At 41.8% G+C, this 24,516-nt stretch overlaps 2 protein-coding genes across 5 annotated transcripts in view; one reads left to right on the top strand and one right to left on the bottom strand.

The window, feature by feature from the left end:
* adamts16 (ADAM metallopeptidase with thrombospondin type 1 motif, 16) overlaps positions 1–16,108 on the bottom strand; it is a 53,252-nt gene extending 37,144 nt beyond the window's left edge. The window contains exons 1-4 of the mRNA XM_086218911.1: positions 16,014–16,108; positions 15,747–15,828; positions 12,183–12,541; positions 1,754–2,177 (exon numbers count right to left, since the gene is read on the bottom strand). Coding sequence (XP_086075037.1) covers positions 1,754–2,177; positions 12,183–12,541; positions 15,747–15,828; positions 16,014–16,091 — 943 coding nt within the window. The 5' untranslated portion in view covers positions 16,092–16,108. The remainder of the gene's footprint in view (positions 1–1,753; positions 2,178–12,182; positions 12,542–15,746; positions 15,829–16,013) is intronic.
* A 5,971-nt stretch (positions 16,109–22,079) lies between these two features.
* LOC147253650 (uncharacterized) overlaps positions 22,080–24,516 on the top strand; it is an 80,885-nt gene continuing 78,448 nt past the window's right edge. For all 4 annotated transcript variants that reach the window (XR_015118420.1, XR_015118421.1, XM_086217327.1 and 1 more), the window contains exon 1: positions 22,080–22,263. Coding sequence is in view for 2 of the 4 variants with exons in the window: in XM_086217327.1 (XP_086073453.1) it covers positions 22,165–22,263 (99 nt within the window). In the remaining 2 variants the exon portion in view is untranslated. The remainder of the gene's footprint in view (positions 22,264–24,516) is intronic.

The raw sequence follows: 24,516 nt of genomic DNA, 5'->3' as shown, positions 1-24,516 counted from the left end.
CCATCTCCGTCTCAGTCATGTTGAACATTCTGGGAATGAAGGTGTGTTCAGCCCAACATTTTGTCGGCGTCATACAACCTCTCAGTGTGTAAAAGCGTAAGTCTCCTTGTGAGTCTGGGAAGAAGCACCGTCTCACATCTGCATTCACTTCTACATCAGGACATAGGAAGCCTCAGACCAGTGCAGCTTGTGTCATTATCTTCTCAAATCTCCTCTTTCATGTTGTCATGTTATCAAAACTTTCACCTATCACTGTCCGGCTGCGATAAACTTGAAAGTTTGCTTACATAGATGGAGAGCAGGTGGGCGACCGGTGTGGCCTTTTTGGACTTAAACACACCACACAGGTGTTCAGTGATGTCATCTTACAGGAATGTAAACATCATTGTGTTTTCTCAGCCAGTTTTTGTTATGAGAGGTAAAAGGTGATGGTACACGAGTAAGATTAGGAGCGACCCATCGAACTGATCTGAGGTCAGTTTCTTCCAAAGATACATTCGTCGCGGTGTAAAGTGAATATAAAACATTTCTCTTGACTTTCCAGAGGTCATATCACGAATGAGGTCAACCAAGAAACATCAACGTCCATATAACCTCCTTCATCTAGTGACATACAAATCAGGGACAAAGCGCAGATTGCAAAAGAATCAAATGTCATATAAAAATAAAACCGCAATTTTTTTCAGATAAGTTTTGACTAAAAATTCCTGTTATTTCCAATTTTTTAAAAAAAAGAAACATCTTGTGAAATTTGCTTTTTTTTTTTGCAAAGTCAGTGGTGGCACTTGTTTTTCTGATTCTCTCTTAACCGTAACGTGTAAAGTCAGTTATTGTCCTACCTGCCCGCAGTGACGGGATTAATCGAACATTCAACGAAATGAAATTAAAATATGTTCATATTTTTCCTTTGTTTTGACCCTATTTGTGAGGGACTAATACTTCAAAAGGTAGCGGAACCTCTCAAAGCTCAAACTACTCATTCAGTTATGATCTAGATTGCCTAAAATATGTGACATGAGAAATCTGACCATTTCACATTCTGGAATTGGAAAGCGCACAATGGTAACATTAAAAAAAAAGAAAAAAAAGTCATGAAATAACCTAGAAATTGACCACCAACTCCTCGTGCCGTGATATATGATGCTAAAACATCTTTTGAACGATGCCAAAAGAAAGTAAATTTGGATCCTTTTAATGGTGGATACATTAATTTTTGGTTCAAACAATGTTATGCTTGAGTTATTGTGAGTTTAGAATTTTTTTTTATTATTGCTATTCACTGATGACAGATCAATGAAATTACAGTCTCTGTTGGAAAATAATGTTTTCTGGCGTGGCGATATTCACTTAAGAACAGGTTGGGTCTGGGGGTCTGGAGACGTTGCTGATCCAGGGATCCATCTTTCCACTATGAAAACTGAGTTTAAGTTACTCTTGAAAGGGCAAACTTCTGCCATCGTCTATGTAAAAAAAAAAAAAAAAACTCAATTTTTTTCATGATAAACAGATCAAATGGTAATGTCTTCATCTTTAAGCCATGCTACATTCATCCAGCAAGTTTTGCGAAAATCATCAAAAACTAAAGATTCCTGTTGTAGTTTTTTTATCTCTTCTTGTCCTGAGTGGCTCACACTAATCAGACTGAAAATCTCAAAAGGTGTAGCAGGAATGTTTACTACAACTCAGTATGTGTGACAGTGGTTAAGGGGTCATCCATTAATGTTCATTAGAATGAGAAATGGCCCTTACATACATTTCTTCCGTCTCCCACAGAAGTGCTGCCTCTGCTTCTCCCCTCGTCTGTAATCGTTGTCGTGCAGGTGGCTGCTGCGGTGACTTCCATGGCCGCGATGCTCCGTCTGGTCCTCGGGACTGTTATCACTGCTGCGCTCATCACCGTGGACGTCACTCTGCTGCTCTTCATTAGCAGTGCTGTGGGAAGTCTGTGTGTGTGTTGAACTTTGGGTTAAAATGTGTTTGTGGGGTATGTGAGATGTTGAATCTGTGGACCTCTTCCGAACCACCCGAGGCCTCTGGTCTGGCGGCGGGTCTCTGTCCGTCTTGTAGAGAATGTGTGGCTGGTGAGTGGGGCGAATGGTAAAGTTCTCTGCCTGGGCCAAGCTGTGGGACACTGGCCTCAGGAAGTAATCTGCATCCTGAGTCCTGATCAAACCTGTCTGGAGGTTAAAAAAAAACCCAAACAAAACAAAAACAAAGTCCAGTTAGCTTTACCGCTGTTTGAGTAGCATTCATGTTAGTCTCAATGTACTGTAGACATATGGAGGTAAAGAAGAAACACATTTACAGTATGAGGCGCAGACAGAAGTTTGTAAAAGATTAATGTTGAACTTTAATCTTTATTCAAGTTGCGAGACTTGTGTAATAAAATATTCAAGTGACCTGAATAGAAGATATTGTTAAATATGACTAACACCTCAGAGCTGCCAAGATTCTCTACCACTGAAAGGAGCCTAAAGGAGCGCTGTCATAAATTACAAATGAACAAAACAACAAAGTTCTCTGGCTATTGCTCTAACTTCCCAATCTGTCTCTGTCAGCAATTAGTCAAGATTCAACTGTGTGCGCCTCAATTACTGGCTGTGTTTCTTCATGTTCAACATCTGTTTTGCTGTTCAGGGTCAGGCGTTATCTCGGCAGAATCTAAATAAGACTCCGTCCAATAGAAAGGCCAGTGTGAGAGTAGAGAGGGGAGGGGGGCATCCCTCTTACATACAACGTATATAGAGGCAAAGTTTATGGGTTCATTAACTTCAAGCTATCCCACAAAAATCTATTTATGAGTATGTCTCGCTCCTGGAGCTGTTCTCACACAGAGCCAGGTTCCAATGTAGGGAGAACTCATGGGACAGTCCATCTCAACTGCTGGGCTAGTCTCTCGACCAGGGAGACAGACACAGTCTCTCAACATTCGACTGTCTGTGTAGCCGATTCTCACACTTGCAAGTTGCTTTCTCTTGCTCTCTGCCTCTCGTTTTGTCCCCTTCAGTCGCTCCAAACATGCACCCCGTCTGTGATGACAGTCAACTGGCATGTCGTGTGTGGACTGTAACTGCCCTTGGCAGTAATAGTGGTTTCCCTAAAATATGTTTACTTGACTACAGTCTTCTTTTTTCAATATGTTTGGAGTTTGAGGGTCTTTGCCAGCACTGGCTGACAGAAACAGCCTGCCACAGTGGCAGTGGCGAGCTTGCGGCTGGACGAGGACGATCGTATATGCTAATGTATAATGTCCTTGTGTTTGTGTATGTGTGTGTGTGTGTGTGTGTGTGAGTGTACGTTTGTGCGTATGACACATGTTCGGCTCAATGTAGGCGTATGTGTGAATTCATGTGTGTGCGTCTCATTGTGGTCAATCATGCTGATGCAGAGTTATATTTGTCATGTGTGTGTTGGTGCTATAATCATCATCAGGACTGATTTGACCCATTTCATCCTCGTGGACTAACTAAAGCTGGAGCCTCTGCCAGCGCATCCACCACAGCTCAGGAAACCAGCGTCCCTGGAAAATGCTGCGACTGTATAAAACACTGAATTTCAAAGTGATGAACTCCGACTACACGCCAATACAGACGTGTAAGCTGCTGTGACCGCTTACACTCCACGCTTTATAGCTTTCATCACATAAAGCTGTCATAGTGTGCATTTATCCATTAGGGTTCTACATCAGAAAAATTGGCTTTTTCTCTCATATGTTGTAAAAAAGTCAAATAAAACTCAGATTTGCATCATTAAAACAGCAAAAAGAACAAAGAGGTTTTAAAAGTGGGACCTCAACTATGCATGCGTTGCTTCTGAAGTATAAAGTCTCAGCGGGTCACAGTCACATGAAGGCTACGATGTGGCTTGTTCAAGTCGAGCACATGGAAGTTTTGCGCCCTCACCGCACAGCAGCAGTTACCTGTTTACAGGTGTGTCTGCGTCAGATAATGATCGTTTCCCAGCCTACTGTAAGAGGTGTTTCACACACAAAAGATGACAGAGACCAAGAAACATATTTGGAGACATATTTACTGCCCGGAAAAACACTTTATGGCCCAGTAGTTATCGAGAAGATTACAATCTTTAAGTCAAAACAAGACAATAGATACTCCATAATGGAGTCGCCATGTCTCAGGGAGCAACATCCTCAGCTCAGCAGGGCTGGTATTGGTGTTCAGCTGCAGACGCTGATCCCAACTCACCCCGACTACGCACAAATCACCCTGACTCACTTCGATTTAGCAAACAAGACATAAAAGGGTGGGGTTGATGGCAGGGGGTGAGTGGAATGGTCTTAAGAAAACCAGAGACAGAAACACATGTTATAGCATCATAACCCTCTACTGTAGCTCGCCTGCTAAAGGTTAAGTAGTAGCAAATGCTTGCCGGGAACCCCAGCTTGGATTGTTGGTAACAATTACATGTGACAAGCACTGCGTGATCCTGTCATCCACACTGGCACCCGCCCTGGCCCTTTTGTAATAACACATGATTGTCATAATTTGGTTCCAAGTCACGATGAGCCCCCAGACCCAAACTGCAGTGCTGCTGTCAGCCTTCAGACCTTCATGTGCTAAGAATGCTGTCTGAGGAATTAGCGTGGAGCTAAATCGGCTCTGCAGGGAAGATGGGTGCCGTGTGACAATAAAGTTTCTGGTAATTTGGGATCTGGATCCTAAATAGTGCAGCTTTAGAAAGAGGAGTAAAAGAATAGGAAGAGAGAGGAGAATAATCATTTTTGCTTCTAGTAGTAAAAAATACATTCTGGTCTCACTGCAGCTTTTGGTAATAGACATGATTTAATCTTATTGATCTGTGGACATGGACACAATTTCCATTTCATATTTTATGATATTTAGTATAAAAAACAAGTACATGTTAATAACAATCTTTTGTACCTGTGTCATTTTTTTTTTTTGCTGGTGTTTTTGTCAGAAAAACACACTGTGTCAACATATTTGTCATTATATGAGATCTGGTTATTGTTATTATCATTTAGGCACAAAAAACCCCAAAACCATTTCGTTCAGGTTAGGAGAATGTTGTGTTTGGTGTTAAAATTGTGACACACTTGCCTCCCGCTGTAAAGTTTGTTAATCCAACCACCAGCCCAGTCGACCCCCTGATGTGGACTCCCTCATGTTTCAAAAACAGTAACGGTCGTCCCGATCGACGCTGTTGACCAGGGATGTGGCGTTGGCATGAAAATATACTTCCTCCAGTTGAAATTAATAACTTAGACTGCTGTGCGCACATTGGTGTCCAAGTAAACAAATTGCTGTTTCTATTCCACAATCTAGAGTTAGACTGTATGGAAAAAGTTGAACCAACAAGCAACAAGGAGTAATACGATGGGAGGAGCTTGTCTTACCAGCAGTGGCATTGAACTGGACTGTTTTGGTAGGGAAACCACCTTTTGACATGTTTTAGTCAACCTGCCTCTTCAAACACTTCACCCAGACACAGCTACATCTTTCCTGTTGTTTAGACCTGAATACATCCCAATATTCAGAGGGGGTTTGAGATTCGGGACTGAATTGAGAAGTTGTGGTCTCCTGATAAACGACGCAGTTCAAACGATGCCATGTGAAGTATGAGCCTGGCTGTGTTTGATGCTTCGCTACAATCCTACGTACTGCCTTCAAAGCATCGATTCTTAAGGTGTTAGCCGCAGACGTCACGCTGAAGGATGAATTTCACACCGATTTATCTGTCTCTCTGTTTTGTAGGAAAACACAAAAAAAGAACTATATGGCCAATTTTCCACAAACCTGGTGGAGGTGTGTAATTTGAGCCAAGGAAGAACACATGAAGTTTCGGAGTAGATTTGTTGAAAATAGCAAACAGTTGTGGAGTTTAGCTGAAGTCCTAAGTCTACAAGCTCCTGGATAATGTCAAATCACCTTGGCGTGCGCTCTCGGACTGCCTGTGTTGTGGCTTGTTTAATATGTCTCCCAAAACATTGTTGGAAAGTTATACGAATCATTTTTTTGCTTATAATAAAGAGACATATTAGTTTTGGAGCAAAACATTCTACTGAAGTCTCTGATAATCTATACCTCTAGGCTTTTCTCACGCAGAACAACAACAACAACAAAAAAATCACCCTCTATGCAGCTGAAACTCCTTTCATAACAGAACTGTACATAATATGATTGAAGGTGATAACCAAACACAGCCTGTCACTGTCCACACATCTTCCTCTGATCCTCTGTTCTTAACGTTTCATTAAAAGAGCCTTTGTGTTTTGTCCTCTGCTTTCTGTCCAGATGTTGTATCCTGCCTTCAACTTGTGTCTGTGTAGGTTATAAAACATTTAGTACACATCAGTCCAGAAAATTAGTTTTAAACAGAGATGCAAAAAAATCCTTCTGCCAGCCGCATCCTCTTCTTTGTCTAGCTGAGAGCATCACAGTCTCACACACACACACACACACACACACGCTGCCATAAGAATCTTTTATGATGCCTCCAGCTTGTAAACTCTGCACTCTTTTTAAGCAGGGCCTTAGATAAGACAACAGCGAGCATCCGCTGGCTCTTCTCTCCGAGTGTGTATGCGAGCCACTATGTTAAGAGATTAGGTCACTCTAGTGCTTCTCCTAAATAGCAAAGTCATCAGATTACACGCTGCGGTCTACGAGGTGCAAATAGCAGTCATAAAATGCTGAAACACTACTTGGGAGGGCGCAAACAGCTGGACTCTATGGAGACAGACTCATCCAGACAAGCAGCAACAGGAACAAGGGGGGTGTGTGTGTGTGTGTGTGTTTGGGGGGGGGGGGGGGTACGGAACTGAATAGGGTGGGTAGGTGGGGGGGCGTTCGGCTCATTACAGGTGCACCTGACTGTGTGTGTAGTTCTCTCTGTTCTGGGACAGACATCAACACTTGCTACTATTTCATATACCACTAGAGTTTTGTCAGTGCTTTTCAACTCAGTCCAAGGAAAAGAACACCACCCTTGGCTCTATGCATCGTAACCAAAAACAAAATTCTGTAACACAAGAATTTAAGTGGAAACAATGTGGACACGTCACTCCAGCAGCTCTATCCGTCAAAAGTGTTGTCACAAATGACGTTCCCAACAACTCTCTTTTGACAGATCGAGGCACAGCAGCAATTCCTCACAGTGATTGGTGCATGCAAGTGGCTCCATGACGCCAATGGATCCTTTAATGTATTATTGATTTCACTTCCAGCCGTACCTGAGTCATCTGTTGGCTCGTGGCGTAGAGCACATTACACCACATGGAGGTCTATCAACAAATGTTCCAAACTGACTTAAGTAATAAACCCTTACTATCATCAATCAAAAGATTATAGCAACCAGCCTTGGCCACACTGTGTGCTTTTCAAAGCTTTATCACATCAAGAGAGCATCTCATATTCTCTTGGAAATCCCAGAGGTGGGACGAGTACTGAGCCTTCTGTCATTACTAGCGCTACGAGCCCTGGAGGGAGAGAGTCACACCGGGGCTTTTACAAGAGGAAAACACAAGACCTCCAAGTGATTTGTGGACAACGTTTAGCTTTTCCTTAAACTACTGAAACGGAAGTAGTGCTTTAAAGGTCTGAGTGAAATTAGACCCGACATAGAGATCAGGGTTGACGAAGTAGATTAAGAGGTGCAAAAGAAACAGAAATAGAAGTGTTTCCTTTCATCCTGACTAGTTTAGAGACAGATTATGTCATTTTAAAGAGAGAGAGATATGCAGTTTATTAAGTTTTAAGCCAGAAAGTCACTAAGAACACTTTGGAATGGGGCCATATTTCTGCCACATTGTTGTGTTTTGACCTGCATGCTGTCTTGTAAGCACTCTGGCTCCAGGGTGCAGCTTCTTCCAGTCATCAGTGGCTTTTTTTTCTCGCTTTCTGGTTTTTTTTTGTTTTGTTGTTGGCACAATTCTGATTTAGGCGACATGCTAACCACTGCGGGGATGCAAGAATGAGCTCAGTGATGATGCATGCTGACGTTGAGCAGATAATGTGTTTAGCATGTGCACAGTCTGTGTTTAGCTGGTTAGCATGCAAACATTTGGCAATTGGTGCTAATCACTATGCAGAGTTGAAGCTGATGCGGGGGGGGGGGGGACACATGAGCAGTCATGTGCGATACATATAGAAAGATAATGATTAATTCTCACCCCTTGACTGTCTTACCCTCATAAAAAAGAGCAGATTAAGAGGAAAACCATCTTTATGATCCCCACTTCCACATGTGTTACCGTGCGGTTTCACACCAGTTGGCAGGTGAACACTTGACACAGTGGGATTGCCTTGAGTCTTTTTTCCAACAAGTAGTAAGAGATTTTTATGGCTGAAGTGCCGACTCTCATCAAAGCGGAGCTAATCACCATAGGGGCTGCCAGAGGAGCGCGCTTGATAGGACAATTTACACATCAGCTTCTCAAGGTAAGACTCCTCAAAGAGGTTTGTTGACCTCTGTGACTTTTATCTTTATATGTCTCTCTTCTTTCTGTATCCATCTCTTTTTCCATCAGCGGCATGTTTTTGTGAAGACAGTAAAAAAAAAAGTGTGTGAGCCAGTAAGTACAGATGAATATTATAAAATCCTTTGTGGGAGAGCTGACTGCAAAATCATGTTTGTAACAAAAAAATACTGAGTACCGAAAAGTGTTCAGAAGTTAACAACCGAAAATAAATGACCAACGCTGAGGATTTAGGTTTACAATGGATGGAAAGACTAATGAATGATTCACTTAAACCTCCATATTAGTGCCGTGTTATGGTGAGAGAGGAGCTGTCCATGTGGATTTGGCATGAATATGAAGTCTAGGTCAGGATTCTTAAACAATGAGGGGACAAATTAGGGAAAGGGGACCAGAGAAGGTTCTCCCGCTACTCAGCTATTGATTTTGGTCCCCCTGGTCAATATTTGCCTGCCAAATAGGAACCTGACCAAAGTGCAAGGTCTTCTTTGAGCTCTGAGGTGGCCTAGTGAACTTTGTTTCTGTTCTGACCAGATATTGGCTCTTAATCCAGGAAATTTGGAGCAAACGAAACATGACCAATACTCACACAACTGGACACACGCGCGCGTGCACACACACACACACACACACACACACACACACACACACACACACAATCTGCCAGTTGATTAAGCAAAAACGTTGAAAAATATGGTTGCCAACTTGAAGATGAGTTGCAGTTTTGCATATTTAAAGACAGAAATGTAACCATATTACACAAGTATAGCTCTTTCTGAACAAAGAAACATCAGCCAGAAAGAGAGAACCTTAGGAGGGACGATCTTTGTTTTGAACCCGGGGACTAAATTCAGCTCCTAGGACATCATTTTACCTCCAAAACGTCCCACCTTACGAAGTAATAGTGTCTGACATTCCAGGAACTACAGGGTTGAGTCTTTTTCCGCTGAACTTGTCTTCGGTACTCACCACATTTGTTTTAACTGACATTATAAGAAAGTCTGCAATCTACGAATACCTCATGGAGCAGAATAAGAAGAAAGTTAACGACCAATGGGCCGACTATGAGGTTCGGGCCTTCACAGCTGTTTGTGCTGATGACGACATCCAACAGAAATGAGAGATAGTGATCAGTAACGGGAAGGTGTGGAAAATAAAAGTCAGCAGGCTAATTTACCTAATTTCTGTGGGTCGTTAGTCCAGAGTAGAAAAGCAGACAACGACAGACCCAAGGAGCCTTTTTAGTTCAATTGGACAAATGGATAAAGGTCCTTATTTTGTTGAAATCTAAATGAGTCTTTGTTTGAATAAACGTAAGAAACTGGGAATGAGTATTTGGAGGCTTTTCATGTTATAACGCATATAGAGTAATATCACATGCAGAGTATATTGTTTTAAAAAACCTCGAGAGATATGTTTACTCTTTATCATTATCTTTCCTGAGAGTTTAAATACCTTTGTTTTGCAATTTCCTGATTCACATCAGAAAAAGTCAAATTCCCATTGATACGCTGACCCCGTCCGTCCAGGCTGCTGCAGTCGTGAGAACCACATTTACAGTCTCTGCAAACCCCTCAGACCTTTTGGCTTAAACTTTTATTGGGATCTCAACTGAAATACACACACATGCACGCACGCACGCACACACACACAAGCAGGAGAAGAAGCATCCCTGGAGATATGCCATTCTCTGTAGTTTCAGAGGGCAATTCTCAGACACAGCAGAGGCCCTCGCTGAGAAAATAAACAGCCAACTAGTGAAGACAGGCCTGGAATCCATTAAAATTAAATTAATTAACACTCCAGTCTCGTGCAAAAGTGAAATGTGGTCATACTGGCTCTTAGAGCACTGATGAAAAGTACTGGAATGACTACATTTCTAATATTTTCCACTGTATCAAGGTCCATACACTGGAGCTTGAATGACCCATAGCCTGATTGTCCACGAGTCTGTCTTTTAAACGAGCAACAGCAAGATTGCACGGAGCAAATAAGTAACATTCGGAGTTTCTCTGCCTACTGTCTCCAGTAATTTTGGAATTCTTAATGAATATTTGTGTATGTGAGTTCAAGGCTGAGAGGATTAGGTGTGTATTCTTAAAGTCCCTTGTTCTTCAGCCCAGACTGCTAAGAGGGTGAGTGTACCGCTGGAGCTGCTTCTCTTCGGCTTACTTAATGTCATTTTCATTGTAACCTTCTCTTTATATTCTAGCAGCGAAGGAGGACCACCAAGGAAAAAACTGACCCTCAGCCAACTTTCTCTAAAGAACACAAACACGTCCAGGGGGAGTATTTAGAATTTGTCAGTGTTGCATTATGAAACTTCAATAATGGCTTTTAATCAGAACAAGTTGGATATACAACCAGAAAAGAGCCAGAAACACCTCAGTCCAACTTAACAAAATAACACAAATAAACAAAAACGTCTCCAAACAAAGTTTAATGCCAATTTTTGTTTGATTCTTCCAATAAATGCTCTTAGTTTTGGAAATGGAATCGTATTATGCCATGTATTAATGCTAATATAAATGTTAGCATACTACCCAGCTGCCATCCATTCACAAGCTAGTACCCCACCCTTCCTTTTAGGGCTATTAAGGTCTATTAAATTCTATTAATCACTTTTTTTGGATTTATGGCACCAGCTGCGCTTGAAAGTTACTGCTTGTGAGTTGAGAACCCAATTTAAAATGTACAAAACGTACCATTTTAGGTTTGTAAAGACAGGACAAATATAGGATCTGTTGACCCTGTCCACTGTGTTCTGAATGAGACGATAACACACCACCAAAACACTGATTTGGCATGTTCATCTATGTGTAATTAAGATTTATTTGGCCTTTGAAGAAAAATACTGCTGTATTCACAGACTTAACTTTTCCATTCATTAGTTGTTCATTAGCTGATTTCTGTAAATGTGCAAGACAAAATACCTGGAATGAGCTGGAACTAATGAAGCAGGAAGAACTGGAGGAAGAAACTAATGTGCACAACTTGCCAGCGAAGACAGCATGTTGTAAAGTAAACTCGAGCCCACGTAGTTCCGCTCTCTGACCAGCCTCACAACACACAGACCCTGTGGAAGTTAGCTCGCGTATTAAACCGATGAGCTAACAAGTCAAAGTAAGAAATGCAGTGGGAATGAAGGACAGATGAGAGTACGAACGGTTAATTGTTGACGGTGTATGTGTGAAAGAAAAGAAGCAATAGACAGTGTTTGACAAATTGCTGTTCTATGTCAATTTAGCGGCTGGCTGTAGCCTCATTTTTTCACCCAAGTTTCATCCTTCGTTTCTACTTCAGTCTTTCCTTTGGCACAGATTCTGATTGGAATCTTCAGAGCTCAAATTATAGCAGATTTACTTCTACCTTGTCTCCGTGGGAATTTTGTGTTTTATAAACCTGGAGTTTAAACCCAAAAAGGGTCCCGGACCTCTCATTTTCTCTTTTCTAGATTTCAGCATGACAAGAACATTAGTGTTGTGTTTACAGTACCACTGGTCCCAGGATGAGACAAATTAAAGATTTTTTTTTTTCTCAGGCTCATTGTCTGCGATTACTCAGTTGGTGCATTGATTCCAGCGCTGCCAAATAAAAATGTCAAAGCTTCTCTAATTAATTTCAAACATGTAGCTACTTAGATACAAAACGCACGCACACACATGCGCACATATGCACACACATGCTCCAAACCCTTCCGCAACCTGACTCCAGGCACGTTCAGACTCACCATCCCCATGCATGTGGACAGTGCCACAAAGGAGTTGACCCTCAACCTCAGTGACCCCTGGTAAAAACAGAGGTCGTCCTGGTGGTAGGCCCTCAGGCTCTTGGTGCCGTTCTTTCCCAGGACCTGGATGGTGAAGCCAGGTGCAATCAAGCTCTCAGATGCCTCCCTCAGCTCCATGTGGAAGTCCTGCCCCAAGCCACTCAGCCGGAAGTGGACTGTTTCGCTGTTGCCGTCGGTGTTTGATGGGGCCGCATCTGAAGACAGGGACCTTCGTTGTCGTCTGCGCTGATGGTGGGCGATTTCATGAGAGATGTAGACACCTTTGTGGTTGACCTCATATGGAGATACAATCTCATATTCTGGTCAGAAAGAGATATGAACACATTGGACTTCAGTCATGAAATATCAAAAACTACAGTCCTTTCTTCTCCCTCAATTTCATCTTGCAAAGCCTGGTGGCTCCTTTGTGCTCCTCTTGTTACTGGCAAACACCCAAGATTGCAAAGACCTTAATGTTAGAAAAGGTACAGTAGATAAGAGAGCATTGACTTAAGAACTCCTTCGACAGGATAGATCACTGTTATTGGGAGGTCAAGAGAAAGCACAGACGCTAGTAGGTATCATGCTCGATGTTTTGATGAATCTTTACAAAAATAAACCTTGTGGTCATCAGTCATGACTAATTTGAGCTGTCAGCATCATTTACTGCAATACAGCACAGACGGTGTCAGCTGCTGCCTCAGCTGCATCATGGACCGAATAAAACCTCTTCCGTTTGTAAATTCTCCTCAACCTGCCTTGTATACTTTAGCTGGCAGGTTCCAGAAAGAGTTACAAGAAAAGGAAGGGTTTTAGACCATTCCAACACAGCACCTTCAGTGGAGAGTGAATCATGTTTGACCTGGTGTTTTACTACGCTTTTTACTGCAGCTCAGGCTGGGTAACTGCAGGTCATAAAGGGAGATGGTCACAGGCCTGGCCTCCCACACCAATTAAACTTCTAATGGCAATGTGACCGCAACCTCAGATGATCCAATCAGCAGAGCATCAAACTTCCTGAGCAGCACCAAAAAGATTTTTTCAGAGGAAATCATGCAAGGGGACATTGCTCCTCTCCATCATCTCATCCTCAAAGTCAGAGCGTGCTGAGTTACTGTCAAGTAATTGGACATCCTATATTTGACTCATCAAATGTGATTGATGAAGAAAAATACAGAAGAGGTTGGTTTACACTAAAGATTGTGATGCTGGGAGACTTACAGTCATATCTAATATGTATATTACCCTTCAAGTACTCCTAAATATGAGTCTTGAGCTCACATAGATGTGTATTCACCTCTGTGTTTTCACCTCGTTGTGACTCCAGGATGCAGGAAGAGCCAGCCGCGTATATTTAGCTTGAAGCTAGACGCTAACATCAGCAGAACTGCCCAAAAATGTCTGTTTAAAAACTTCCAGGCGTATCGCCCAGTATCGTCCTCATCTTCTTTATCCGGCGGTATGCTAAATAATCCACAAACACTTTTGACTTGGGCTGGAAACAAAATACAACTGCAGTTCTTTGATTGTTCACAGTAGCACGATCTGCTAGGACTTTCAGTTGCACTTTCTTGGTGGAGGAAAAAGTGGAGGGTTTGTAGCTTGTTTGTGTGTAGGGCAGATCTGGGATTTCTACGCATCAAATATGAGGCTTACTGGACAAAGTACACGAGTTTGTAGACTGACATTTTTGAACACTTTTGTTGTCGTTTGGATTTGGAAGCAATGGGGCGCCATTAACTTTAAGCTTAAGATACATGGCTGGCTCTTTCTTCCTTCTGGAGTCACACAAAAAAATGGCTGCAGAAAAAAACATCTTTGTGAGCTTGACACACCTATTTGTGAATACTTGATAGGCAAAGTACTCTTTCTGGGTGATGTATCCCTTTAAGTTTACACTGCTGATGGTGATCGTTAGTGCCTGTTACAGTAAACTATATCACGCCTTGAACTGTTGTGCTCTTGATGCACTTTGAGTAACCAGCCAGCAAACACATAAAGCAGCCTCAATGTTGACTTCAGCATTGTGTTATTAATTACCGTTACAAATGCTTTCAGTCTCGTCATGGGAAAGCGATCAGCCAGAAGTTTATCTTTACCTTGGACTTAGAGTCAACAAAAGCTCAGTCTCGGTTACTGTCCAGCGTGACCTGCTCTAGGAAGCCCGGCCATGGAGTAAATATAGCAGCGAGACAGAAACACCCGAGGTGACAGACAGTGTGTCATCCTTGGCAGTGTGAGTGCCGGAGTATTTAGTGCATCTTGAAGTTGCAACATGACAAATGCTTATTAATGGATGCATTACTACTGCATATATTTAGCATGGGTGGTCACAGAGGGAAGCATGTCCCTAAACCTTGAAGTGTTAGCACCGTGATCTAATCACAGAGCAACCACATACTTCCAGTTTGAAGCCTTTTCATGTAGACACTAAAGCACTTAGGCAAAAGTTAGAAGATGGTCTCTGTCCATTTCCCACCCCAACACACACACATTTACACCTAGCCTACTCTTGTTTGCCCCCACCCCACCTCCCAAACTAAAAAAACCAGCTGCAGTGATCCATGTCTGACGGTAAACAAACAAAGGGTCCACGGGAACGGAGCAGACACACACTTATCTTGTGTGACGGATTGAGACAAGATCCTGCAGTGGTTCGTTTGTTGGTTTAGTGGCTCCTGAGTGCCATTAAGTCTGATAGGGACGTCTAGCAAACGGGTACCTCGGCTTAGATTGAACAAAAGGCTGGACATGTGACCTCTTTCCCAACCCATTCCAACATGAATGTTAAACACATTATCACTGGGCAATAGATCTTAACCCACTAACTCATGTGAAACAGAAGTAGAGGGCTTCCCTCCACTCCTGCTTCAGATCATCTCCACGTGAGCCCAGTGAAAGGAGTTTTGATGTTTGTTTATTTGCTTTTCATGCTGGAAAAAAAGACAAACAAAAGATCTGAAGTAGGCATCATGGCCAACGCAGTTGCTGAAGCAGCGCACCATATGGGGTTAGATCAACAAAATAAAGAACATATGGAAGTCTCTTAATAACTGCTTGCACTAATTACTGAACTGACTCGCATACAAGCAGACGCTCCTTTTAAACTCAAATGAAAGAGGCCCTTTCTATTGTGAAATCTAATTTGCATCACAAAGGTTATTAAAGTCATCTGGATTATTCAAGAGCTCCATATCAGCCATGCCTTCAAACAAGCTGTTGCAAACATAAACTGGGTTTTTGCTGCTGCAGCAGACATTGATGGCTCTCTACCAAGGCGCGTGGCGCCCCGCAGCGGTGAAGAGACGAAACGCTTCGTGCAGGTGAGCGCAGTTTGATGCTCCTTGACTGACTCAAAGAGATGCAGAGGAGTTTCGTGTGTGTTTGTGTGTGTGTGTGTGTGTGCGCGCGTGTGTGCGCGCGCGTATGTGTGTGTGTGTGTATCATGATGCAACTCACAGTACTACATCCCTCTCATGTATGAAAGACTTATCAAGTCTGTAGGACATTAAATCGTTAACTTACCTGTTTGTTGAGGTAAATTGAGAGATCGGAGCAGAGCAGATGACGATTCAACCCTGGTAGCACCATGATTCAAAAAGTCGCTCTGAAAGGAGAGACATATCATTATGACTGTGTTTAAGCGTATGTGTGTGCGTGTGTGTGTGTGTGTGTGAGAGAGAGAGAGAGAGAGAGATCTGCACATGAACGAACGCAGTGCCTCAATGCAAGTGTTGACAACTTTATGAGCTCTGCATGCATGTGTGAACAGGCAGAGGACATCGAACTTACTTTAGTCAGCGTCAAACAGCAAACGAAATGGAAGAAGAGCCACTTCATCCGCTCAGCTTTAATCCGCAAGAAAGTCATATCTCCGGATGACTCCCCCCCTCCAAAATAAAGGTGACGCGTAAATGGCACAGCACCTTGCCAACAGTCCCCAAGAGCTCAATAGTCCGACAGCAGAAGCAAATCTGCGGGGTTTGATATGAATGAAGCATCAACTACCTCCTTCACTTGTGCCACTTTGCTCTCCATTCATTCCCACAATCCTGACGCGGCAAATCGCATGAACTCGACTTCTCTCCACAGGCAAACATCTCTCTCTCTCTCTCTCTCTCTCTCTCTCTCTCTCTCTCTCTCTCTCTCTCACGCGCTCAATGTTCAGCTCTCTCTCTCTCCCCCCAGTGATCCCCGCAGACCATTTTGAATTTTGACTCCCACTGAAATCATGTGATTGTCTTAAATAGGCTGCGTCTAGTCTTGGCGACAGCAGACTTCTAGGCTGAGTTTGCCGGGGGAGCTTGTGGAGGATTGTCTCTGTGTATAGCTTTGAGGAAGGGGAGTATGTGTGTATGTGTGTGTGTGTTGGGGGTGGTGGGAAATGCAGCATGTAACCAATCACATTTAACACCTGTGCTGAGGGGTTTGTGTCCCTCTCTCAGGTTGCTGGACATGTGTCAGACTAACAGAGCTACTGTGTGATGAAAAGTCCTTTAGACTCTCAGGGTAACAGATTGCATCTCCTCACATGTACTGTCATTACATGGAAGTAACATTTACAAAAAAAGTGTGCACGCCAGAGTGGAAAATAGATGCAGTTTCAGCAGTCTGGATCTGGTAACCTAACCTTGCTCAGGAGATTACACCCTACAGAAGGTAATTGGTAATTCATGATGGATTACACTCCGAAATTCAATCTCTGACCCTATTTAATCCACTCGTCATTCTCCCATCTCTCCTGTATTCCACAGCTGCACTGATAGGCCGTTTGCCTACATTTCTCAACTCTCCACAATCATTCACGGAAGTGCCTCAGAGTGTGGGAGCCAAGAAAATGGGAGCACTTGTTTCATATTCCAGATTATTGAGTCCTCCCCAAAGGAAAACCAGATGAGGCTTCTGCTATCCAGCAGGAGACACAAATGTGTGGCAGTGTACAGTGTGATCTTTCAGGCACCAAGTCAGTATCATGATCAGAGTGAAAGGAATCAAAGTTAATTGTAGGTGAGCAGAGCGTCCCTCAACGTCGGTTTAATTTATGCTGATATGATCTCAAAAAACGCGCAAAATCAAATTTAATCTGAGCAAGAACTTTTGTGGTGCTCTCTGGGTGCTTACGGGATGTTTATGTCAAAACATGCAAAGGAACCCCCAGTATCACGTTACAGATCGAACAATAAGAGAGGACCTGTGTGGGGAAATTAAAGCGAACAGATGCTAACCTCAAATTGGTTCATTGCTCTCTAACACTCAGTCCTGAGGGTTTGTCTCTCGCCACTGTAAGGTCAGTGGGAGGGGCATCTGGTATCAGGTCTTTTAATATTATAAAACTCTTTGTTGAATGAGAGTTGATGAAAATAGACTAAAAATGTCCCTCAACCACCCTTTTTCCATATTTCACTGTCTGAAAGGAGACCAAAAATAACAATAATCAAATGACTTAAATGTAATTAAACTGGCATATATATTAATCAAAAGACTGAGATTAAATCAAAATCACCTGAAGAGAAACATTACAAATCTTAATGAGACTAAAACTATCAGCTAAAATCATTTTTCATTGACTAAAAGTGGTTTTATGTAATAAAACTAGACTAAAATATGATTTTTGGCTAAAGCTAGACCAAAACTTCAGCAGTTTTCACAGACCAAAACTAGACTAAACTATCAACATTTTCATAAACCAAATCAAGAATAAAATGTCAAGTTTTGACTAAAGCAAAACTTAAATATTTAAGTTTACATCAACTCAAACGAGACTAAAATGTCAGCAGTTTCCATCGACCAAATTCAAGTGTTGTGGTATATAATCGCTTAAAACCAACAAAAAAGGATAACGATCTCTAAATGATGGAAACTAACACGGAGCTAAAACTTAAAAACCTCCAAAACTAACTTTATGGCAAGAGAGGAATTATTGATGTAAGAACTTTCTCCTAAACGCTGCTCGTCAATGGTTCAAAGGAGAACTGTCAACTGAGGAGTGATATGCTTTAAGGCTATTAAACTCCTACGTATACAAAACGCACTTCCAGATTTCTGCCGAAGTTTGCCAAACCTGGATTTAATCAGTGATAAAATGCCATCATGGAGAGAATTTCTACCATATGTCTGGAGGCTGTCAAGTGGCAGCTGCTGCTGAAGTTACATCGCCCCTCCTCCTTTGACATTAACACACACACATTTTACTCACATTCATAAACACATGTGCACACACTGCAATACAATACTCACACTGCACTCGTGTGTTGTATGGAAAACATGCCGTTCATTCTTTCTTCTTTTTTTTTGAGAATCCTGTATGTTTGTTGAGAAAAAGCAAAAGCACACAGCTGATTGGCAGAAGTTCAGACCTTTGAACTGTGAGCAGTAAATATGCTGTGATGCATTAGAGTGCATCCTCTTGGGAGTGTGTGTGTGTGTGTGTGTGTGGGGGGGGGGGGGGGGGGGTTATTCGGTGAAACACCAGACCGAGAAATACACAGAAGACACGTAATATATTGAGGAAGCTGAGCGTAACAAAACCTCCCGCGGTCTGAACTGAGCTGGCTCCCGTGAGTGGTTTGACCTCTTGACCCCTGAGCTCCTGTACGCCTCACAGTCTGCCTGCCCGTCTGTTCGGCTGCTTGTTTGCCTGTCTGCTTGTCTCTGGATCTGTTTGACTATTTCGCTGACTGCCTGTCTGAACTCACTGGGAAACATACACATTAATTAACACACACCCTGAAACACTTCCATCAGTTCTCATTGAACAATAACTGCAAACATTTCTGACTAAAATCTCTGTCAAATATTCTTTTAAAAGCTCTTCTTTGCTTCAGTGTCTCCAGGTACTTCATGGTCTTTCTCTGCTGTCTAGAACTGTTATCAACCTGTGCCTGAATGCGAGTGTGTGCAGGTGTGTGTGCATGCTCTCATAGGTGATCTATGCCTGTCTGTGCGTGTGCTGACGTGTTATGGTCTTTGTGTGTGTGCGTGCATGTGCGTGTGTGTGCGTGCGTGCGTGCGTGTGCTCGCGCGTGAGTGTGTGTGAAGCGTAAGCTGACAGCGGCTGTAAAATTCCTCTCGGAGCATCACAGAGGGGAGGCTGATGGGAGCTGACAGGGAGCAAGAGTGAAGGGAGGTGGGAGAGGATGATGAAGGTGAGAGTGGAGCGAAGGGAGATGGTGGTTGCCAGGTCTGATTGAAGATTCAGACAAGCTTAGCAGACATTCTGGACAATACTGATGCATTCACGGTTCCACTGTGACCTCATCACGTGCACACCTCGGATACATCACCTTAGAGTGAGACAAAGCTTTATCTAAATATCTACAGATGCCCAGTTATTCATAATTTTCACCTGAGAAGACCAACATTTAATGTGTAGTAAATTTATCTAGTTGTGTTGCAATAAAATATCAACCTTTCAGGGGCTGAATCACAAATATACCCTGGAGTGGCTCTACAGAGATACGCAGAGACAATTCACTTAATTTGAGGCCACAAGATAAAACTTAAAACCCTAATTTTTATTAACTAGTGGCCACAAGATGTAACATTTTCAGAAATGTATATATATATATATATATATATATATATATATATATATATATATATATATATATATATATAACATGTAACATTTTCAGAAATGTATATATATATATATATATATATATATATATATATAACATGTAACATTTTCAGAAATGTATATATATATATATATATATATATATATATATATATATATATATATATATATATGTATTTCTCTATATGCCCACAGGTTTTTGTTCCGTCTCTATGGTCACTCCAGGGCTCTGTAAAAATGTGCGCATTCATTTGTCAACCAAATCAAATGAGTAACAAAAGCTTCACGTGATATGAATGATAGATTTAGGAGTTATAGCTGTAATTGTGAATTCATCATCCCTATTTTTTATTGGAGGAGGAATTGTGGGATACAAACCAGAAAATATTGCTTTCGTTCTACGCTGTGACCCAGTTCAGCTGAATTTTGCAGGACTTCCAGACGCTATAAATGTGCAGTTTAATTGATGAGCAAATCAGAAGGACAGAGTCAGAGTTACTTTCAATGTCTTCTCACTCATGTGGAACAACAATCCCTGCAGAAGAATCAACAGGTGAAGACTGGTACTCGACCAGTGTGGGGAGGAGTGTCCAAACCAAGCAGGAAATTTGTGACTGCAGTGCCGAGTGCCGCTTCTCATTATTTCAATACAAATATTTGTTTCAGAATTTTTTGTAGGCTAATGTGTTAGATTTTGAGTTGTTTGTTCACAGTATATTTAATATAAATAATAATTTCACTCTCATTTAAAAACTTTTAACGATGATGTTGCTTACTGTGACTGGGCTGACAAAACGTAGAGTTGATCGCTGCTACACAATGATGTGTTCAATAACAACAGTTATTCAGAAAAGATCAGATGTTAAACTTTCATTCCTAGCATATCCAGCTTCACGACACCTTCACCTTAACCCAAATTTAATAAATGTAATCTCACGTGTAAACCTAAAAAAAAAAAAAACCCACAAAATCAAAACAAACAACAAAAAACCCATAATGCATACAAATCTGCCATCACATTCTCCTGGAGTAATTACAGTGAGCCAAAACAGAGAGCGATCTGCTTCTTTTTATTAATAAGTGAGTCGATGTTCTGCAGCACAGCGAATCCTAATCACCGACAAATTAAAGACTAAAATCAAAAGTGGAGCTTACACATCACCAAACATGGAGCATGGTACTGGTACTGATCCCCCCCTTCCACTGGATGATGTATTGGACATGGTCGAGTGACTGGAGCATTAGTCTTCATCATAACCACTGATTAGTGAATTGTGCTAAAGTCAGGGGTCTACATGAGTTGGCGCGCGTGTTGCAGAGTGGGAGGTCGCCTGCTGAGCCTGTTTTATCACGTGAGTAGTGATAGTTCACATGGGGACATGATGCTGGATATTTCTGATTCATCTGATTTATAGTGGCAACCTCTGTGTTGATCTATTGTTGTCCAAGAAATGTTTTAGTTTAATAATCCAATCAATTGCACATTGTTTTTGGCAGTAAGTGTTGCATGCAAACATTAGTGCAGTAGTGCAACTGGTGCATGAATTTCTTTTTATTACAGCAACAAAAGAGTTCATGTTCCGCCTGAGTTTGTAAAAAGTTAAGATACAGGGCTCATATTTAACAATAACTTCACATGATTTTGAGGAATATCTTCACAATCAAACATTTTTCTGTTTGTGTTTACATATGAAAATATCCATAAAATACCACTCAAAATTACAGTATATTCAGCTGAAATTAAAGGTCTGGTCTGATACAAGATTAAAAAAAACTAACTAAATTCAGATTTAATGTAGATATTTTTCTTCTTTTTTCTGAGATCATAAATCTTCTTCTTTCCCAGTTGACCTTGAACAAGCCTGCCATGACGCCAAAAAAGAATAGAACAAAATAGGATAGAATAGAATTTGCATATAATTTGATAGATGTTAAATCAGTCAAGAAATTATAGCAATAAACAATATCATGAGCTTTTGAGAATTTCCAGAGTAAGAAATGAGAATGAGAATGTAAAAAGTATTAAAACATAAATAAACAGATTCTAAATAACATCAATCCCCTTAAAGTATTTGTGATGTTCTTATGTATACAAACACACCTGTGAGCTCTGGCCACGACACCGAGAGGAGAAAAAGGCCGCAAGTTCATGCAGCATTCATCAGCCAATCACCTCCATCATTGAGCGGTTCCGCAGCCACCAATCAGAGCTGCGCATTAATTTAGGCGGAAGTATTTAAATACCTAGCGTTTATCGCGCTGGGAGAGTTTACCTGAAACAGACCTGTAGCAGCCCCAGTTGACCGGACATGTTCTGCTTGGACTTTTGGAATACTTTACCGAGGAGGACCGGAGCCTGGATGGATGTCAAACTGTCACCGGTCCTGTAAGGCCGGCAGAGGGAAGGAGTTCTCCATCGCCTGCGTCACACCGGGTTACAGCCGTCATCATTCCTGGGTTCAGGTGAGGTCTGCGGCTATTATGCTACGCTAACGTTCCCTCGGTTGCCTGTGTCTCAGTTCCCCTCGATGCCTTTTTCCTCTCAAGTCGTTGTCGGCTGTGTTTTCTGCCTTTGTTGAACTGAGTTGATGGGATTGAGTTTACACATCTAGAAATAAGTATTGCCAAGTATAGGCCTATTTGTGTAATTTCTGGTCTAAAACTAACAAACCAACTACAAAAAACAATCAAACAAACAAACTACAAAAACAAACAACAAAACTCCTTTCTGTCAGATGAAGGGGATTGTTGTTTTTTTTTGGGGGGGGGGGGGGGTTAAGCATCTTTCCTTGCCAATCATTGCAGAGTACACAGGTGTAATGAATAACATAAACTGTGGTTCTACACCTGCGTTTACTGTTAAAATGACAGCTTGGGAAAGAGCCATCTTATTACAGAGGTTCTAACACGTAGCCTAAATTATTATTTTTTAATGTGTTGACATTTTGTTCAGCAAAAAACATGAAAAAATAACATTAGTTACTTTGATCAGAAATTAGTAAATATACTTGGCAATACTTTTGTTTGTGTATTGGTTTGAAGTGCAATAACCAGATGAGCTGCCAAGTCTGTGCTGCCTTGCTTCTCAGTTCAAATGCTTCTGAACTCAGCTGTGTTGAGGTGCTTGTGTGTTTCATGGTTTTGAAGTTGTTTCTGTGAGCACATCTCACCAGTTAGAGATTCTCGGAATCCAGTTTTCATGCTTGTTGATGTTTTTGGAATTCAGTATGAACTTGCGCTGGTTGCTAAGTTGGTTAGCTTTGAGAACACACGTGTGTTGCAGGCTTTTTCGCTTGTATGAAAGCGACGTGTTGCAGGGATGGGGCGCCATGTTCTGGTATTGCTTTTGACACTTTTCATGGTGGTTTGAGCTATGAAGTGGCACGTCCCGTTATAACTTTGGACGTATGAGTGTGTCATTGTTTATCGCCCTACCTGAGCTCAATCGCTGGTGTTTCCTGATGAGACATTTCATCTTCTCACTCTCTCCTGTCAGGGTTTGTACCTCTCTGCTGCTGGGCCTAAAAGCAGCATTTTTTACTAGCTTTGCAATCCTGAAAAGAAACTTTTCATGTTTGAACAATAACCTGTTTGCTTCATGTCTTTGCTGCTTCTTCTATGGCTGCTTTGTTGGGTGGCAGTTTGGGGGCTTATAGCTGCTGTTTTGAAATGTTTATACTTGCAAGTGTACAGAAGCTCCCAGCACTGAGCCATTCTGGTAGCCTATTCAAGATTCTGCAGTTATTCAGCAAGTTGTCCGAGCTAGGAGTCCTGAATAGACTGTTGTAATGGTGTTTGCCCAAGGTTTCTATTAACTTTGAAGGAGCAGTATTGTGAACAGTTAGATTAAAAAACTGATTGTATCACTGTAGTACGTGTTTGCTTCATCTCACTCATACTGGCTTTTCACGAGATATAGAAGAGCCAGTGTTCTTGGGTCTACAGTTTGTGTCCAAATATTTAAACGGAATCAGCTGGTGGATAAAATGCATGAACGATGACTGCGTCAAAAGTATCAAATGTGGACATGGTGTTTGTTTTTTTGTTTTTTGTTTTTACAAAGATTTGTTGAACCTTCATGACTTATGTACTGTTTGATTCTGTAGCTAACCTTCCGTGGTACTGCTAACCTACATCCTCGTGTTTTTATATCAGGAACACAAATGTCAGGACGCACCAACTTCTCTCTGTCTGGGTTGAGCCCAAGAGTAAAATGAAGGGCTGAAGAATTGCGCTAATTATTGCTAGTGTGCTGTATGTGATCGCTGGGGTAGAAAGAGCATCTCTGGAGGGGCGAAACCTAAAAGTGGCTAGTCTTATGACACTCTGCAGGGGCGAGAGCCTGCGAAAGGTCAACACCTCTGTATTATGTAAGCAGCCCCGTTATAATGAAGCCTTTCATCTTTGCCTGGGTAAATATTGTCACGTTTTTATTTGAGACGGTGGATGTTTCTAGTGACAATGAACTGAACTCCATTTGATAAACACACGTCATATTTGAAGCCTAGAAACTCCTGGCACAAATCTAGATGTACCAGGTTCAGCAGCACTGCCAGTCGGTCCTCTATAGAATCTCTATTTTATATGTTCAGACCCACAGGAAAGTGTTTCTCCCTCTGTGCTCAAACATTTACTTGTCTGGAACCTGGTGGCAGGGTTTTGCCCTGTGGGAACCGATGTCTGGCCAAGAGTGTCTGACCCACACAACCCACCAGT

The sequence above is a fragment of the Aulostomus chinensis genome, chromosome 11 (genome assembly GCF_037954235.1).
Source record: "Aulostomus chinensis isolate RoL2024-O1b breed Wild chromosome 11, RoL_Achi_v1.0, whole genome shotgun sequence".
NCBI lineage: Eukaryota > Metazoa > Chordata > Actinopteri > Syngnathiformes > Aulostomidae > Aulostomus > Aulostomus chinensis.
Note: the sequence above shows the minus strand (reverse complement) of the source record. Positions and strands in the feature narration are given on the sequence as shown.